This window comes from Colias philodice, chromosome 31 (assembly GCF_061535455.1).
Source record: "Colias philodice isolate Cphi_HAF_F1 chromosome 31, ilColPhil1 Martin Lab GWU primary, whole genome shotgun sequence".
Lineage (NCBI taxonomy): Eukaryota > Metazoa > Arthropoda > Insecta > Lepidoptera > Pieridae > Colias > Colias philodice.
The window spans coordinates 1,629,165-1,648,897 of NC_143116.1; the positions used below are offsets into that span (position 1 = coordinate 1,629,165).

General features: G+C 33.9%; 1 protein-coding gene across 1 annotated transcript; it reads left to right on the forward strand.

Moving 5' to 3' along the window:
• Positions 1 to 279: 279 nt before the first annotated feature.
• LOC149475060 (uncharacterized) lies at positions 280 to 15,734 on the forward strand. Its single transcript, XM_089713943.1, has 15 exons — positions 280 to 480; positions 1,030 to 1,146; positions 1,780 to 1,938; positions 3,433 to 3,534; positions 4,305 to 4,406; positions 5,135 to 5,287; positions 7,331 to 7,459; positions 8,006 to 8,094; positions 8,849 to 8,971; positions 9,897 to 10,010; positions 11,333 to 11,477; positions 12,050 to 12,108; positions 13,377 to 13,593; positions 14,389 to 14,511; positions 15,456 to 15,734. Exons 1-15 carry the CDS (start codon positions 370 to 372, stop codon positions 15,459 to 15,461), a joined length of 1,749 nt encoding a protein of 582 aa, XP_089570069.1. The 5' UTR covers positions 280 to 369; the 3' UTR covers positions 15,462 to 15,734.
• The last annotated feature ends 3,999 nt before the right edge of the window (positions 15,735 to 19,733 follow it).

Consider the following 19,733-nt stretch of genomic DNA (forward strand, 5'->3'; position numbering starts at 1 on the left):
CCTATTCACGTCCCGACTATATTAAAAATTTATGAATTTACAATATGTAATAAATTATTTCTGTAAAACGTCCTCAATTAGAAATCGAATTTTTATTATAGTGTGCGTATATATTTTCAGGATAGGAGTTGAGTAAAGCAGAATATACCTAAATAAACTTTGAAAGCAAAACAAAATTGGCAGTGAAAACCGATTCCTCAATTTTTTTTTCTTTTTCGTAAAATGGCAAAGGAAATATGTTAAAAAAAATATTTGACACATTTCCAATCTACTTTTTGACAGAAAGCACGTTATTGACATATTGTTTATTTTTATTTTGGCTGCAATTTGAACTGATTTCATTATTAATTAATTATTTATGTATTAAAAATGGAAGGAATAACAACTCTAAATGGTTGTTGCGCTTGTTTATCCACAAAGTACAAGTTAAAACCCATGAACCATGAGGAAATATTTATTTACAATAGACTGTTGTTGAAGGTATGTTTTTTGTTAGTTTAATTTTATATAATACAACATAATAAATTATATACTAAAACCTACCTCTTGAATCACTCTATCTATTAAAAAAACTGCATCAAAATCCGTTGCGTAGTTTTAAAGATTTAAGCATACAAAGGGACATAAGGAAATAGGAGCAGAGAAAGCGACTTTGTTTTATACTATGTAGTGATAGTGATAGTGGAAAGCGTTACTTAGCCTTTACTTCGCTATGTTAGAAGTGTAATTAATTCCCAATGACTAATTCCCTGTTATACATATCTTTTTATCATATTTGACACTACCTTTTTTTATTTTTATTTACTACTAGCTGTTCCGCGCGGTTTCACCCCCGTGGCTCCACTCCTGTTGGTCGTAGCGTGATGATATATAGCCTATAGGCTATAGCCTTCCTCGATAATGAGCTATCTGACACAGAAAGAATTTTTCAAATCGGACCAGTAGTTCCCGAGATTAGCGCGTTAAAACAAACAAACAAACCCTTCAGTTTTATAATATTAGTATAGATTTTTAATACCTTTATTTCAGGACTGCATCGGAGAAACAATGTTCATATGCATATTTTGCAGAACTCTCTTAAACAAAATTAACAAATTTATCAAGCAGTGTGAGCTTGCTCAACAACTTATGAATAATTTTAACATGGTAAATATATATTTTTACATTTATTATATACATAATATTCCTAAAAAAATGGTTAAACCATTTTGAAAAAATCTGATCACCAAAAACTGTGATAAGTACAAGAATTTTATGTATTGAAAAAATGTTTCCTTTTAATGATCTGTTTCGCTAATAATATTTTTAAGGAAAAGGGTCATCTTGTTTTACGTTCTTGACTAAACCAAAGTTTTTCTTGAAATTCGTGTTTTTTTATTTTAAAACTAACTTTCCGCCCGCGGCTTCGCCCGCTTTGTCTGCAACCTAATAAATTATATACTACAACCTTCCTCTTGAATCACTCTATCTATTAAAAAAAACCGCATCAAAATCCGTTTCCCAGTTTTAAAGATTTAAGCATACAAAGGGACATAGGGACAGAGAAAGCGACTTTGTTTTATACTATGTAGTGATAGAGACTGTACAAATAAAGTTATGTAAGTTAACACGATTTTTAAATAACACTGAACTATTTTTTGTGATATTTCTGGATACTTGGATTAGGATTGTACAAAATTTTGCAGAACGCACAAAAACTATCACACGCACAGAGAAAGCGACTTTGTTTTATACTATGTAGTGATTAAAATAATAAATTGTATGAATTTCCAATTCCAGGATAGTTCAATAGAAATGAAAGCAATACACAATTTGTCAACATCAAGTGTAGAACTACATTATTATTTGGGTGATGAGTTGATGATTAAAGAAGAAGATGATGTATTCGATGATGACATTCCGTTGATTTTATTGAGCAATAATAGCGATAATTGTGAGGTGAGTTGGTTTGAGTTAGTTTGAGTGTGTTCATATGAGTGTGATATTTTCTAACTTATGTTATCTCATGCCTATTTTAACCTTGCTAATCAGCGATATTATACGTAAAAAATTGAAGTAAGGCTATTTGCGCTTTGGGATTGTCATGTTAAAATGTGGCAAATTTTTTTTAAGCTATTGCATAGCTTCTATCGCGAGCCTTGAGCGCGGGGACCGAATCCAGAAATTCTGTAACGAAAAAACCTCACGCTCCCCACTCCGACGGGCTCGGAGGTGTGGCTTGAAGGCATAGCATGCAATAGCTTTACCGCGGCAGTCCCCGAGTGCCACACGTCTTATTTTTTATTTGGCATATTTTGTGTTTTTTATACTGATCAAAATAATTTATTTTCAACATGCATCTAAACAATGAAAACATCCTTCCTATTAAAGTTATAAATTCTAAGCACACTAAGTATGATAAATAACACGACTCGACAAAAAAATTTTCGTTCTTTGTCCTAAAGTTTATACTATTATTTTCCAGTTAGTTATGCACAAAAACGAAAAGAAAATACCTTTTTTCGGTATAAAGTTTGCTTTTGTGATAGTTATAATAATAATACAAATTTTTCAATTTTTTCATAAATTTTAATTTTTTAAAAAGACCGCGTGGTGAGAGTGGGATATTAACGTTTACACTGTGCCGCTAGATGGCACCCGAGTGATAAACAACCATTTTGTATTATTTACAAGCCCAGAATAACTTAAAATGTCGTCACGAAAGTGCAAATAAGATGCTAATGCATTTTGTTTTATATGTGGTCAATTTATTAAAGTTCGAGACGTGAAATATGAACTAAAGACATCTCACGTTCTCTGTGAAGCCTATGAAGCATATTTTGACTGTCCTGTACGGAATCAAGATAAGCCATGGGCTCCACATGTTGCTTGTAGATATTGTAAATGGTGTTTGGAAGGTAAGGCAAATTCCAATTACAAATATTAAGGCCATGGGCTGCAGGATGTCATTAAAAGTACATATGCTGCATGCTCATTTGGATAAATTTAAAAACAATATGGGAGCCTATTCCGAAGAGCAAGGAGAACGTTTCCATCAGGACATCATGAATTTTGAACAACGCTATCAAGGCCAATACAATGAAAACATGATGGGCGACTATATTTGGGGTTTATTGAGAGAAAGTAGCTATGAACATAAAAGAAAAAGCAAAAGTGTGCACTTTTAAGTTATTTTCCACTTTTCTGTAAGCTAATTTGATAGTAAAACTTAATAAAAATAATAAACATTTTTATTTCAATAGTTTTATTTTCAATCAAAAATTAAAATCCGAGATTTTTTAAAATTTCGTTCAATCAGTCTTCTAAGCACAAAAGCAAAGTTTTTCATGCCATATATTTTTTTTCCGTCTAATTACGACCTAAACTACGAAATTTAATGCTTTGCAATCAAAGTCAAATTTCATGGTGACCCGTTGTAATTTATTTTTACAGCTTGAAGATGAAACATCAGACCATTTAAATGTTAACAGCTTAAAAGAAGAAAATAGTGTGGATAATTTACAAGAACTTGAAGTTAAGGAAGATATTGATTTTGTGAGTAGTTATATTCAAATAAATAAAACTACCTATTTTTATTCATCCATACTAAATATTATAAATGCGAAAGTAACTCTGTCTGTCTGTCTGTTATTCAATCACGCCTTAACTACTGAACCAATTTGCATGAAATTTGGTATAGAGATATTTTGATACCCGAGAAAGGACATAGGCTACTTTTTACCCCGGTATACATCAGATTAACACATGAGTTACAGAAATACTTGATTTAGCATGTGGGTTCGTCTGGGGATAAAGCCGCGTGCCACAATTAGTAAATCTATACTAATATTATAAAGCTGAAGAGTTTGTTTGTTTGTTTGAACGCGCTAATTACGGGAACTACTGGACCGATTTGAAAAATTCTTTCAGTGTTAGATAGCTCATTTATCGAGGAAGGCTATCCATACTAATATTATAAATGCGAAAGTAACTCTGTCTGTCTGTCTGTTATTCAATCACGCCTTAACTACTGAACCAATTTGCATGAAATTTGGAATAGATATATTTTGATACCCGAGAAAGGACATAGGCTTTCTTTTTACCCCGGGAAATAGTTAGGTTTTATCCCGGAAATCACGGGAACGGGAACTATGCGGGTTTTTCTTTGACTGCGCGGACGAAGCTGCGGGTGGAAAGCTAGTAGGCTATATATCATCACGCTACGACCAACAGGAGAGGAGCCACGGGGGTGAAACCGCGAAGCGCAGCTAGTATAGTTATAAATTCAAAGCACACTAAGTATGATAAGTAATTTATTTTTACAGCTTGAAGACGAAACATCAGACCATTTGAACATTAGTAGCTTAAAAGAAGAAAACAGTGTGGATAATTTACAAGAACTTGATGTTAAGGAAGATATTGATTTTGTGAGTATGCTCGAATAAATAAAACAACCCACTTTTATAAAAATATATATAATGTAATACAATTTTTAAAGAATAGAAAAATTTCAATTTTTTTTATATATTGCAAATCCATACTAATATTATAAATGCAAAAGTAACTCTGTCTGTCTGTCTGTTACTCAATCACGCCTAAACTACTGAACCAATTTGCATGAAATTTGGTATGGAGACATTTTGATACCCGAGAAAGGACATAGGCTACCTTTTATTGCGAAATATGTACCACGGACGAAGCCGGGGCGGACCACTAGTAAACTTTATATAATAAATTAAAATGGAAAAATTAGTAACCAAAGAAATGAACAAACAATAAGCGATGAACTGACGAATAACAGAATTTATAAAAAAGACTAACCGATTAAATGAATATTTATTACTATCACACAAAAACAGCTCATCAGATTTGTATAAAATTTTCTACACTGATAGATTATAGTCTGGATACACACAAAGCCTACATCTATACTAATATTATAAAGCTGAAGAGTTTGTTTGAACGCCCTAATCTCAGGAACTACTGGTCCGATTACAAAAATTATTTTGGTGTTAGATAGCCCATTTATCGAGGAAGGCTATAGGCTATATATCATCACGCTAAGACCAATAGGAGTGGAGCCACGCACGTAAAACCGCGAAGCGCAGCTAGTATAATCACCACACATTTTATTAAGCTATTTATTACATTTCAGGAGATAAATGTCACACCTACAGGGTGTTTTGATAAAAAAATATACAAAAATAAGCGTAAAAAGAAAAATAAAACAACAATACCAAATGGATTCTCTTCAAGAATGGTTAGAGAGACAGACGAATATACTGTCATAAAGTTGACTAAAGAACAGGTAAGATCATAATCCTACTTCACTACATAGTATAAAACAAAGTCGCTTTCTCTGTTCCTATATCCCTATATGTATGCTTAAATCTTTAAAAGTGCGCAACGGATTTTGATGAAGTTTTTTTTAATAGATAGAGTGGTTTTCGAGGAAAGTTTTAGTATATAATTTATTAGGTTTTAGACAAAGCGGGCGAAGCCGGGGGTGGAAAACTAGTCCTACTATCCTATCCTACTAATACATATTATAAATGCGAAAGTTTGTGAGGATGGATGTGTATGTGTGTGTTTGTTAAGGTGCGTATAAATTAAGCGCGGCAGCCGCGCGAGCCTATGTTCGACCAGAGTTGACGTTCATTTGCTGCGCGAGTCAATATGTAGATATATTTTAAGTTGAACGTAGTTGCCGCGCGCGGCAGGCGATCCATCACGAACAGACCGCGGCGGTTAGTTCAGTGTTCACTCTTGAGTATGGACGCGCTTTCATTGTGATTCACCATCTTATTTGTAAAAAAAAAAATAAAAGAAAAAGGCGTTGGTGGATGAAAAAATTAGTAAATAGATCGCTATATGGCGTGAAACTTAATTGTGGTATTTATTGTAGTATTGGGATTTGGGAGGATTTGCTGTTCCACAAAAATTCATTAGCGCCATACAATTGTAGTAGTAAACGGCACTTTTCGTTGTCCATTTTTACGTATACGCCGCGCGAGCCGAATCACCAAAACTAAAAACCGTCCACACGGCGCGCGAGCGAACGCCTGAAGCTCCTTTGATGCGGTCTCAAAAACCGACAGCGAGCGGATCGCCCCGCGGCACGTTCGAGCGCGGCAATGTTCGCGTCGCCGCGCGCGGCGATCCCGTCTACATAGTGCGCAGCCGCCGCGCGCGCCTATGTTCGATGGTTTGCCGCGCTTAATTTATACGCGGCTTTACTCTTTCACGCGAATACTACTAAACCGATTTCAATGAAATTTAGCACACATATAGAGGGTAACTTGGATTAACACATAGGATAGGTTTATCCCGGAAATCCCACGGGAACGGGAACTATGCGGGTTTTTCTTTGAAAATGCGGGCGAAGCCGCGGGAGAAAATCTAGTAATAATTTATATTTTTTGTCATGGTTAAGTAAATAATAGTGATTTGTAACACCTTCATTAGTTTCACTTATACAAACTTACAAACATAAAAAATAGCGTGTGTGCCGAGCACACGTGCCAGAAGTGAAACTTCTTGAGCAATATTCAAAGATACTAAAATCGTCGCCTTACTCCATGACGTGACGATATTGTCATGACGCGGCTTGAAATTTTACTCTCAACGCACCTAAAGAAGTTTCACTTAAAAAAATAATAATTTCAAATATTTCACTTAGCTTGGGACCCACTGTCATGTCGTACAATAATTATTGTAAAACATAAAATGGACAAATAAATTTATTTCATTTCATCTCATCTACATAGTACTTGTTTAAAACAAAGTCGCTTTCTCTGTCCCTATGTCCCTTTGTATGCTTAAATCTTTAAAACTACGCAACGGATTTTGATGCAGTTTTGTTTAATAGATAAAGTGATTCAAGAGGAAGGTTTTAGTATATAATTTATTAGGTATTAGACAAAGTTGTTAGCTAGTTTCAAATAAATTTCGAAGGTTCTAGAAGAAATGGAAGCGAATCGAAAAACGGAAAAATACAATATGGCGCCGTACAAATGTGAAAAATGTGTAAAAGGTTTTAATTTCGAAGATGTTCTTTTGTCGCATTTGGAAAAACACTCACAAACTTACAAACATAAAAAATAGCGTGTGTGCCGAGCACACATGCCAGAAGTGAAACTTCTTGAGCAATATTCAAAGCTACTAAAATCGTCGCCTTGTCGCCTTAAATCTCCATGACGTGACGATATTGTCATGATGCGGCTTGATATTTTACTCTCAACGCGTCTAAAGAAGTTTCACTTTCAAAAAATAATTTCAAGTATTTCACTTAGTTTATTGTAAAACATAAAATGGACAAATAAATTTAATTCATTTCAAATAAATTTCGAAGGTTCTAGAAGAAATGGAAGCGAATCGAAAAACGGAAAAATACAATATGGCGCCGTACAAATGTGAAAAATGTGTAAAAGGTTTTAATTTCGAAGATGTTCTTTTGTCGCATTTGGAAAAACACTCACCGGTATGTATTATGTATATTAAAATTTTATTTATTATTTACTCTAATTATTATTTATATTCATTCATTAAGCTATTGCATAGCTTCTATCGCGGGCCTTGAGCGCGGGGACCGAATCGAGAAATTCCGTAACGAAAAAACCTCACGCTCCCCACTCCGACGGGCTCGGAGTGGCTTGAAGGCATAGCATGCAATAGCTTTACCGGGGCAGTCGCCGAGTGCCACATGTCTTTTTTTTAATTAGTTATTCTTTTTTATTTTCATATATTTTAAGAAAATTCGTATTTTTTAATGCTCCTTGCCAAGAATCCTTGCCTTTGTTTAAATGCTTTTACATTTTCGCCTCCAAATAGCGGAAAAACGCAGGTTCGAATCGCGCCGCGTGATTGAATTTTTCCTATTTTTTTTAAATTAATGTTTAGAAAAACAGCATGCCAATTTTGAGTGCCATAAAACCAAAATATAAAATAGAATCTACAAAAATGAACTATTTTTGTCACGAAATATTATGCGAATTTTAAATAATAATAAATATGTTACTTTTTACAGAAAAATGGCGCTCATCTATGTGAAATTTGCGGCCAATACTGCCCAAGTACTATATCATTGAGAGGTCATATCAAATCGCATACAACTAAGTAAGTATTATTAAATACATAAATAAATAAATATTTCAGGACAATTTTCACACACGGCACGATCTGATCCCATACTACGCTTTCACTTGTGTTATGGAAACCAGATGGCTGATATGTTTAAACATACATATTTATTTTTAATTTAAATAAATACTTATATAGATATTTAACACCCTGACACAGAGCAAAAAATCTATGTTCATCACACAATTATTTGCCCCGGTTGGGAATCGAAACCACAACCACATAATATATTTAATTTGCTTTAAAAATAAAAAAAAGTGTGTTTGCCGAGCACACGTGTCAGATGTGAAACTTCTTTGGCGAAGATACCAAAATCATTGCCTTATTCCATTTCTAATTACAAAATTGTCAAAACATGTTAGTTTTTTTTTTGAAGTGAAATTTCTCTAGGCGCGTTGAGAGTATACGAGAGTTTTGGTATCGTCGAATCTTGCTAAAGAAGTTTCACTTCTGACACGTGTGTTCGGCGCACACGTTTTTTTTTAAACTACATTAATTGAAGTGAAAACTTCTTTAGCGGCGTTGGGTATAAAATCTTAAACTCGCGTCAGGACACGTGACCTGATCGAAAAAGCGTAAGACGGTTTTTTTTTAGCCCTTATATTCCATGCGTAAGACGGATACCATTCCAAAATATCAAACATGCTGAACGTTAATAATCAAGTTTTCACTTCTGCCGGCACTCCCCCAGTGCAACCCGTCTTTTTTTATTTTATTTCATATTTTATAGGTACAAATGTAAAATCTGCAACATAGTCCGTCATTCTCGACAACATGTATTGGAACACTATTCGCTTGTACATACAGATTCTATGCAAGAGTATAAATGCAAGGAATGCGAATTCACTACCAAGTAAGTAGTTAGTAGTAGTTAATAGTTAAATGTATTTAGATCTGATTTTTCAATACTTGTATAAAACTTATTCGTCGAATCTATACTAATATTATAAAGCTGAAGAGTTTGTTTGTTTGTTTCTTTGTTTGATCGCGCTAATCTCGGGAACTACTGGTCCGATTTGAAAAATTATTTCGGTGTTAGATAGCTCATTTATCGAGGAAGGCTATAGGCTATATATTATCATCACGCTACGACCAACAGGAGTGGAGCCACGGGGGTGAAACCGCGCGGAGCAGCTAGTAATGTATAAAACTACCATTTTAAAAACGTATTCTAATTGCCCGTATTTGACAGTTTACGTGACATTTTAATATTATCGTGTAAATACTTTATTGGACGGATAAGTTTTATCCAAGCATTGAAAAATCGGCCCTTAGTTGTAGTTAGGAGTAGATAGTAGTATAATATTAGTAAGTATCTAGTAGAAGTAAGAATAGTAAAATTTGGATATTACATTGTGTGGGTATGGCTGAAGTGAGATATTTTTAATAAAAAATGTTTTTTTATTTATTAAACGCACGAAACATTCAAACGATTTTGAATATTTTTTTCTGAGTCGATTTTCTGAAATAATAACATCTTATGTATCTAAAGTTTAAAATTTATCTTTACCAATATTCAAGATACCTATATAATTCAATTTGACCGCCTCCTTGGTACATTGGTTGACGCGTGAGCGTAACACCGAGGGGTCCCGGGTTCGATTCCCGGTGGAGACGAAGAAAAAAAAATGTCTCGGTCTGGCAGGACACAAAAGGCTGATCACCTACTTGTCCCTAAAGAAAATCGATCAGTGAAACAGATGTATAATGCATCCCTTACCCCACTTGAGGACATGGGACTTCACTACTATATAATTCAATTATTTTTTTTGATTCAGCAAGCGTACAGTTATGCAGCGACATGTTAAAATACATGTGAGTAAAGAGAAACACACTTGTCACCAATGTGGGAGGTCTTTTAAGACTCGGGAAATATTAAGAGTACATACTAGGTAAGTTTTGAATCATCACTACTATGAATATCATAATATTAACACTATTCTTTATTAAAATTAAATTTTTAATAATTTTAATGAGTTTTAGGGCTGATTTTTCAATCGTTGGTTAAAAAACTTATTCATCGAATAACGTATTAAACTACCATTTCAAATTACAAATATTATGTACTATGTAAAATTTTAAAGCTTTCTAATAAAATGTTACCCATTCGCTATTCAATGGATTAGTTATTGCAATAACCTGTCTTGTTTTTATGATTGACGTTTCATGTGAGCAAGAGCAGGACACAGCTTTGGTAGAAAATGGTAGAAATTTATCCATTGTTTAACTTTTTATTAGTAAGGCCACTAATCTCTATGATTATCATTAGACATCGGATTATATGCACTAATAAAATGCCAAAATATGCATGCAAATATGCACTAAAAAAGGCCGAAATATGCACTAAAAACGACTGATATGCCTAAAATATGCACAATAAAAAATCAAAAAACCTTTATTATTTTTATATATTTAAATCAAAGATTGTACAAAACATTGAAATTTTCTTGAAATTAAGTATAGTTTTTGTGCCAATATACAATTAAGCATTTTTACCAAATTTTCGAGCGCAAATTTGTGACGTTTGTCACCCGCGAGCCCAGTGTTGCCACCTTAGACCTTTCCGGGCTAAATCTAGCCCTTTTTTGGAATTCAACCCGTGTTTTAAGTTTTTAGCCCCAAAAGGGTAATCTAGCCCTATTTTGAATGGCTCAAAATTTACTTAAAATGGAGCCCATTTTGTAATTTTTTGCCATTTTACCATGCCAAAATAGGGTTTGTTTACTCGCTGAGCGTTCTGATTGGCTACTAAAGGTTAGTCGACCAATCAAAACTCCCGCTACTTAACGAAATATGCACGATTGGGGAAAAAGGCTAAAATATGCACTAACGCCGTAATTAGAGAGTTTTATGCATTTGCATATGCAAATATGCAAATGCATATAATCCGATGTCTAATTATCATTATCATAAAGCTCAAACATATATTTATTCGATACTTCTTCTAGAAGCACTTTTGAATCGTCATAAAATATTTTTAATCAGCAGTATCTATGGGGAAGAAATTCCGTAGTTGCTCTTTTAAAATCTTGTCAATCTCTTTTAATAAAGCTATTAAAATTTTAATTTTACAAAATAATATTATTGATGCCAAAGAACTGTCCTATGATTCTTACGCGACAACTTTTCATGGTTTTTCATATTCCATACATTAATTTCTATGATCATCATATAATATTAAATTAACATAATTAAAAATATACTTGTTTTCCAGTCGCCATGACGACAAGAATCGATATCACTGCGAACACTGCAACCGAACGTTTATATACAAATCTGTGTTACACAAACATATACGCTCTGTCCATATAGATAAGGACTTTTATTGCGTGGAGTGTGACGCTATGTTCACTTCGATGGTGAGTGGTGAGCTTTAGGGGTTTTATTTTTTTTTATATGTGGCGAATGTTTTGACAGTTGTTTGTTTGAGATTATTTTCTGTGGCGCGTTTTGAATGGTGAGCTTTAGCGGTTTTTTTTAATTTGTCTATGGCGTGTTCTTTTTTTTCTTTTGTTTGGCAAAAGTTTTGACATATGATTGGTTACTGGCGTTTAAAATAAGAATGTTTGAATGTTTTCTTTTTTTTAGTTGGTGAGCTATAAGGATTTAGTTTTATTTTGGCGTGTTTTTTTTTGTTTCACGAATGGATAAAAATGCTTGGAATGTTTTCGTTTGTGTTCCTTATGTGTGGCTGATATTTTTTTTCATTAATGCATGTGTTTAGAAGTTAGAACCAAATATATTTTTGTACTACTTATGTCTATGAATAAGAAATCATTACATTAGTATTATGGTTAGGGTTTTTATTATTTTTTGGAGTATAATCTCTGTTCTTTAATTATTAAATTATTATTTTATTGTTATAATTGTTTCGATCCTTATTATTTATTATTATGAATATGTTTTATGAAATAAAAATATTTCATTTCAGGAGGCATTAAAGCAGCATTTGTACAAAACAAAGAAACACAGTGATCCTTCACAATATAAGTAAGTATATTTTATTGTTTTGCGAATCACATCATAATTTGTTAAGCGTTTCTTGAGTGATATTCTAATATAAATTATTGGTAAAAGTTTATTCATATTATAGTCACTACAAAGTTTTCCCTGTCTGTATGTACGTGATAAACTCAAAATCGAATGAACCGATTAAAATTCTATTTTCATAAATCGATGGCGAGGTTCTCGAGGAAGTTTTTAAATAATTTGTTAAGTGAAAAGCTAGATAAAACTGAATTTGATGTTTTAGTTTTATAACATCCGAATGCTTTATAAATATAAATTTTTAAAGAATAGAATAATTTCGATCACTCAGCGGGATTCGAACCTGCGTCCCCTACCTTACCGGGACGCCTGACCACTCCCCCACAATCGCATTTATTCTATTCTTTCGATTTTATAATATGTCTAAGGGCCGATTTTTCAATGCTTGGATAAAACTTATCCGTCCAATAAATAACACGATAATATTAAAATGTCACGTACACTGTCAAATACGGGCAATTAGAATACGTTTTTAAAATGGTAGTTTTATACATTATTCGACGAATAAGTTTTAACAAAGGATTGAAAAATCAGCCCTAAAAGGATTTAAGGGTGCTTTTCCATCAATAATATGCGAGGATGTGTAGCGAGGAATGTTTTTGTAAAGAAATAATAGTATCGCTTCATTTAGTTTGAAGTATGAAGTGTTTAGCGTGAAGCGATACTATTGGTTATTTACAAAATACTCGCACATTATTGGTGGAAAAGCACCCTTATTCATTTAGAAGTTTAAGATTTTTAACGGATTTTAAACGCGATTTATTCATTATATTTATTCATTATATCATATATAACAACTGGAAAAATACTCCACATATCAACTACGGATAAATAGGTGGAGGTAGTTTACAATTAGCAATTTTTGAATGACCGTCAAGACGTATAACATCTTAGTCTAATCGTGACCACGCTCGCTGCAAAGTGTGCGAGACGTCGGTAAAATAATATCTATACTAATATTATAAAGAAGAAAGGTTTTTAATTATGTATGTATGGTTTTCACGCATAAACTACTGGACCGATTTTGATGAAATTTGGCACAGATAATCTTTAGACCCTGAGAAAGAACATAGGCTACCTTTTATTGCGAAATAAGTACCACGGGCGAAGCCGGGGCGGACCGCTAGTAATGAATAAATCGCGTTTAAATGAAATTAATTACTCGCTTGAAATGAAACACTAGAAAATACTACCCTTATTAATGTTTTAAGGTACGCATGCACACTATGCGACCAAAGGTTCCTAACGCGACAGACGTTAGGCACGCACCAGACGAGCGTTCACAACGCGCCGAAACCGTCACGATGTGTGCACTGCGCCCGTGCGTACAGTACGGCTGATGCCTTAAGATTACACGTAAGGAGAGCCCACTTGCCTGGCGGAAACAGCAAGAGCGCAACGTGCCACATCTGTGATAAAGTGTTTAGTGTAAGTGTCAAAAAAAATAAAAAGGATCGAAAAAATGGCAAAAAATTGTAACAAAACTGAAAAAAATATATCTACGATTGTTTCATTCACCGAAAATGCCTATTAAATTAATAAAAAGCGCTAAAAACAACCCAAATTATCAAAAAGAGCGTGTGTGCCGAGCACACGTGTCAGAAGTAAAATTTCTTCAAAGATTTAAACAGCGTCTCTTGGCAATACCGTCACGTCATGGAGTAAAGCGACGATTTTAGTATCGTTGCATCTTTTAAAAAAGTTTCACTTCTGACACGTGTGCTCGGCACATACACACTTTTTTCATTTTTCGTTGCTTTTTCGATTTATTTTGTGTATATTATGATTTTGGCATAGGTTTTTAAGTACATATTAATTATTTTACTTTCAATATATATTATCTAAAATGTTACCATGTTTATTACTTTACTAGCAGTGCTCCGCTCCTGTTGGTCTTAGAGAGATGATATATAGCCTATAGCCTTCCTCGATGAATGAGCTATCTAACACCGAAAGAATTTTTCAAACCAGACCAGTAATTCCCGAGATTAGCGCGTTCAAACAAACAAACTCTTCAGCTTTATAATATTAGTATAGATTTAGGGCCGATTTTTCAATGCTTGGATAAAACTTATCCGTCCAATAAAGTATTACACGATAATATTAAATGTCACGTAAACTGTCAAATACGGGCAATTAGAATACGTTTTTAGAATGATAGTTTTATACATTATTCGACGAATAAGTTTCCAAGCATTGAAAAATCTATTTTTACATTTTCAGCGTAAGGGTGTACTAAAAGTGCACATGCGTGTACATACAGGAGAGAGACCGTACGCATGCGAGTGTGGTGTCTCTTTCACACAGCTTGCATCTCTCAAGGCACATGAAGCTGCGAAACATAGGGTAAGAAAAAATCCATACTAATATTATAAATGCGAAAGTAACTCTGCCTGTCTGTCTGTTACTCAATCACGCCTAAACTACTGAACCAATTTGCATGAAATTTGGTATGGAGATATTTTGATACCCGAGAAAGGACATAGGCTACTTTTTACCCCGGGAAATAGTTAGGTTGCGGGTTTTTCTTTGACTGCGCGGGCGAAGCTGCGGGTGGAAAGCTAGTAATAAATAAGTAAATAAAATATTTCAGGACAATTTTCACACACGGCACGATCTGATTCCATACTAAGCTTTCGCTTGTGTTATGGAAACCAGATGGCTGATATACATACATACATATATAACTTTAAATAATTAATAATTATACTTATATAGATAATTAGCGGTCCGCCCCGGCTTCGCCCGTGGTACATGTTTACGTTTTCTCTACATAAGAACCATCCTCGTACTTCAAGGAATATAGAAAAAAAAGAATTATCGAAATTGGTTCAGCCGTTCTTTAGTTATGCGCTTACCAACACATTTTGCGATTCATTTTTATATATAAGATTAACACCCAGACACAGAGCAAACATCTATGTTCATCACACAAATATTTGCTCCGGGTGGGGATCGAACCCACGACCTCTGGCTTGGAAGGCAGGGCCACTGCCAACCAGTCGAATAAAAAACTATTTCCATTCTAAATTTCATTCAATTCCAAGACATAGCAGCGGCTATTGCATAAACAAAATGATTTAATATACATATAGTGTTAGCAATAAAATACGTAAAAATAAGATTTTTTAAAGAATTGAAAAAAATCATCGCGACGCGGGATTCGAACCCGCGTCTTTCACCTATCAGGGTTCGAGTCCCGCGTTGTGATCGAATAATTTTATATTTACTAGTAACTAAGTATATTTGTTTAAACTTTTATTAATTACTTACTAATTTTTATTTTACAGAAATGAAGAGAGTCATGGTTGGCGCTTTGAAATTTGTGCAGCCTGAAATCGTCTGCGTCGTGCATACATACATACATACAGAATTTATTTTATTAGATGATCAAGTACTTAAATTAATAAATATTCGTGAATTTATTAAAATGCCTGATCATAAGAAATGGAGGGTCATGCTACACGGCTTCTGGATATTTTTTTTTAACTTGTCTGTTAAAAATGAATTATAATATATGAAAAAGTGTAAAATGCATAATTTTGTAAATAATGAAATAAATAATTGAAGATATATGTATATGGTTTTTATTTTTCCTATTGAAATACAAGAGTATCTATTTACTACAAGAACGCTCAACTCAACTCCTTTTTACGCTATCAAAATAAATCTCATCTCACAGTATAAGGTTGTTTTTTATATTACTAAAGTTCGAACAAAAGATATTTATTGAACAGAGTCAAATGAGCAAAAATGCGTCATTATTTATATTATTACTAACTATTTGGTAAACATTGTTCTGCCTTCTCTTATCACTTACGGTGCATTTACATATCTCAAATCTCAATCTATATCAAATTATTTTAATGTAAACAGGCGTATAGCATTCTTTCGTTATTCTCAGTGCGTTCGAAAAGATTCTTTGCAATGTTCTAATACTGAACACTGAATACGAGTTTTCGTTTACAAAGAATGCTCACGAAAGAATGCTCTCGCTCTAGCTCTATGTTCGTTTGATGTAAATGCACTGTTAGGGGATAAAAAAAGTTGAATATTTCTCAGATCTACCCAATAGGCAGTAGGCACAAAAAATTTCAGAAGAATCGGTACAGCCGTTTCGGTATGGTAACTAACATTGTGACACGAGATTTCATATATGTAGGGACTAGCTTTCCACGCGCTTTGTATAAAACATCTTTCTACACATTTTTTGTAAACACTGAATTAAGATTATAAATAGTTGAGTTGAGTTTTCTAGTATATTTTTTAGCATAAAGACTAAGTGGACTAAAGTTATATACAAATTGAGATGGCATTTCACTTGAGAGTGTTGAGACCATGATAACTCGATCATCGATCGATCGATGCAAAAAAATACGCTAGTGCAACCCATTTCGCTTTCACTGTTAAAGTTAACGTTACTGTTAAATTTGACAGTAACCTTAAGTATAATTAAAATATGGTGCAACCAAGTCTGAGGCTTGCTTTTTCCTTATAAGCGGAAGCTACTGCTAACCAAAAGCGGTGTGAAAACATACAAAAAAAAAATCAGACATTCAAAAATAAATTAAGTTCATATATTTGAGCTTTAGGCGCGTCACACACGGTGAAGATACTATAATATGTTATCTTAAGATACTGTTATATTTTATATTACAGTATCTTAACGCATCCGGTATCAGCGTTCGGACCATCATTTTTCTTTTTGTCATTGCGTACTAAGACCCCTGTAGAATAGACCCCTGAACAGTATCTTAAGATAAAATATTATAGTATCTTCACCGTGTGTGACGCGCTTTAAAGCGTCGGATAAAATTTTTGGCTCAGGTGGCGCAGGTGTCGCTGGTAGAGCTCCACAAACATTCAGATATTAAAAAGTACAACTAGAGACTACTGTGAACCGAAACTTATATGCTTTAGAAAATAAGTTGTGTCTTACGGCTCTGGGATCTGGGACCATTTGTTTGTTTGAACGCACTATCTCAGGAACTACCCAAGGGCGGATCCAGCTTTAGTGCCAGGGGGGGGTCACATAGACGTGGTCAATTTTCAAAGCTATATTTTGGTAATTTAATTGATACGTAGATTTAAAAAAAATGGTCAAGTGCGAGTCGGATTGGCGAACCAAGAGTTCCGTACAAACATTTTTATATGTTTTAATATTAAATTTATGCTTTTTGCGATTTTTCCTTTATCTGTGCTATAAGACGTAAGTTTCTATTAAATAAAGATTAAATATCAAGATTCTGTGTTCACGGGAAGTACCCTGTAGGTTTTGATTCCTGGCAACACTTGCGAATGTTGATAAGCATGAAATGTATGTTTTAGCAATTTTTCCTCCATCTGTGCTGACATTGCTTTTAACCAAATTTCAGAACTCTGTGTTCACAGGAAGTAGTACAATGCCTATAGATTTAGATTCCCTTGCGATAATGTCGAAATTTGCGATAATTTACGGCATAAATGCCGTAATGTAATTACGGCATAAGTATCTTTTGATTGCGTTGGCTTATAAGTTTGATTTTTTCACAGCTATAAAGAACCGTAGATTTGAGTATTCGGTATGAATTTCAGATTGATACGCGCTCCTGAGAAAAAGGGTCTTCACAGGCAGACAAACTTGAAAAATATATATTTTTTGCAATTATGCCTGTATCTGTACCTACTATAAGATGTAGCTTTGTACCGAATTTCAAGATTCTGAGTTTACGGAAAGTACCTTGTAGGTTTTGAGTTTTGATTCCCTTGCGAATGTCGAAATTTGCGAAATTTTTCGGCATTTACGGCTGTATCTTCTGATTCGTTGACATAGAAGTTTGATTTTATTATAGCGTAAAGGTATTTTAGGCTTGAGTTTTTGGTATGTATATCAAGTTAATACATGTCAGCGTTCGTGAGTAACAGGGTTGTACGTTAAATTTTTTTTTAAATATTTTTTATATTATAATCTAAGGAAAAATTCATGCTTTTCGCAATTAGTAAACTCAAGTCGTTGTCTCTGTGCCTATGTCCCTATGTATGATTAAATCTTTAAAACTACGCAACGAATTTCGGTGCAGTTTTTTTAAAGATAGAGTGATTCAAGAGGAATAGTATATAATTTATAAGGTTTTAGAGAAAGCGGGCGAAGCCGCGGGCGGTAAGCTAGTCTGCGTTATAAGACGTTTGATTGTACAAAATTTCATGACTCTGTGTACTCGGGAACTACCCTGTAGGTTTTGATTTCTTAGGGAGTGTCGAAAAATTTCAGCAATTACAGCTGCATCTTTTGATTGCGTTGGCTAAAACGTTTGAATTTTTCACAGCATCAAGGGACCTAGACCGTAGGATTTCGACATTAGCAAGGGAATCAATACCTGCAGGGAGCACCCTGTCCCGTAAACACAGTCTTGAAATTGAGTAAAAAGTATCGTGTTATAGCACAGATGTAGTAATAACTGCGAAAACCCTAATTATTTAATTAAATTAAATAAAAATATATTTTTAAATAATTTTAAACTTACAATCCCTTTACTCATGAACGTCTACATAATATATTTAATTGATATTCACATCAGAACTCAGGTCTATAATAACTTAAATCTGTTAACTATTTAATTCAAATTATTTATGTCAACGCTATCTGAAGAAAAAGCAATTAGAGCCGCAAATTCTTTATTTCGCAACTACTTGCAAGGGAATCATCAATCAAAACCTACAAGGTACTTCCCGTGAACACAGATTGAAATTTGGTTAAAAGCAACGACTTAAGCACTTACAAGCACAGATAAAGAAAAAAATCCTTTAAACAAAATTGTAAGATAGTACAACATAATGAAAAAATATGTTTGCTCAGAGTCCTCGGTACGCGAGTCCGACGCGCACTTGGTCGACTTTTTGTTGTAATTTGACTGTATTTAATAGTGTTCATTTGAAAAAAAAAATTGCTATTTTATGTCTTATCCACGAACTGGGATTTTTCGATATTTGAGGTTTTGTGTGAAAAGTGTAATAGCAAAAGTTGTAGAAAAAAAATTAATTACATACAACTTTACCATTACACTTTATTCCGCAGTTATAGTTTTTTTTTTAAATCGAAAAACCTGTTATTTGTCCTTAAATTACGACCACAGGTCGACCCTAATAAACTTTTTCTATAATTTTTGTGATATTCTCTTCCGTTACCGTTTGTAATTGATTTCATTGTTCTATATTACTTTTATGTCTCAAAATTCAATAAAAACATCATATTGAGCAGTATTAATTTGTTAATTTAAAAAAGTTAATATTAAATTAGTGGTCCACTTAGGTCGTGGACCTAGCCCAGGGGGGGGTCATGACCCCGTGACCCCCCCCCTGGATCCGCGCTTGGAACTACCGGTCCGATTTGAAATATTCTTTCGGTGTTAGATAGCTCTGCAATTATCAAGGATGGCTATAGGCTTATATATCATCACGCTAAGACCCAACAGGAGCGGAGCTATGCGGCTAAAACCACATGGCACAGCTAGTAGAAGATATAACACGGAAAAAGGAAACCAATACTGAATACATGATAAATGAATAAAACACACATATTTCTCAATTTC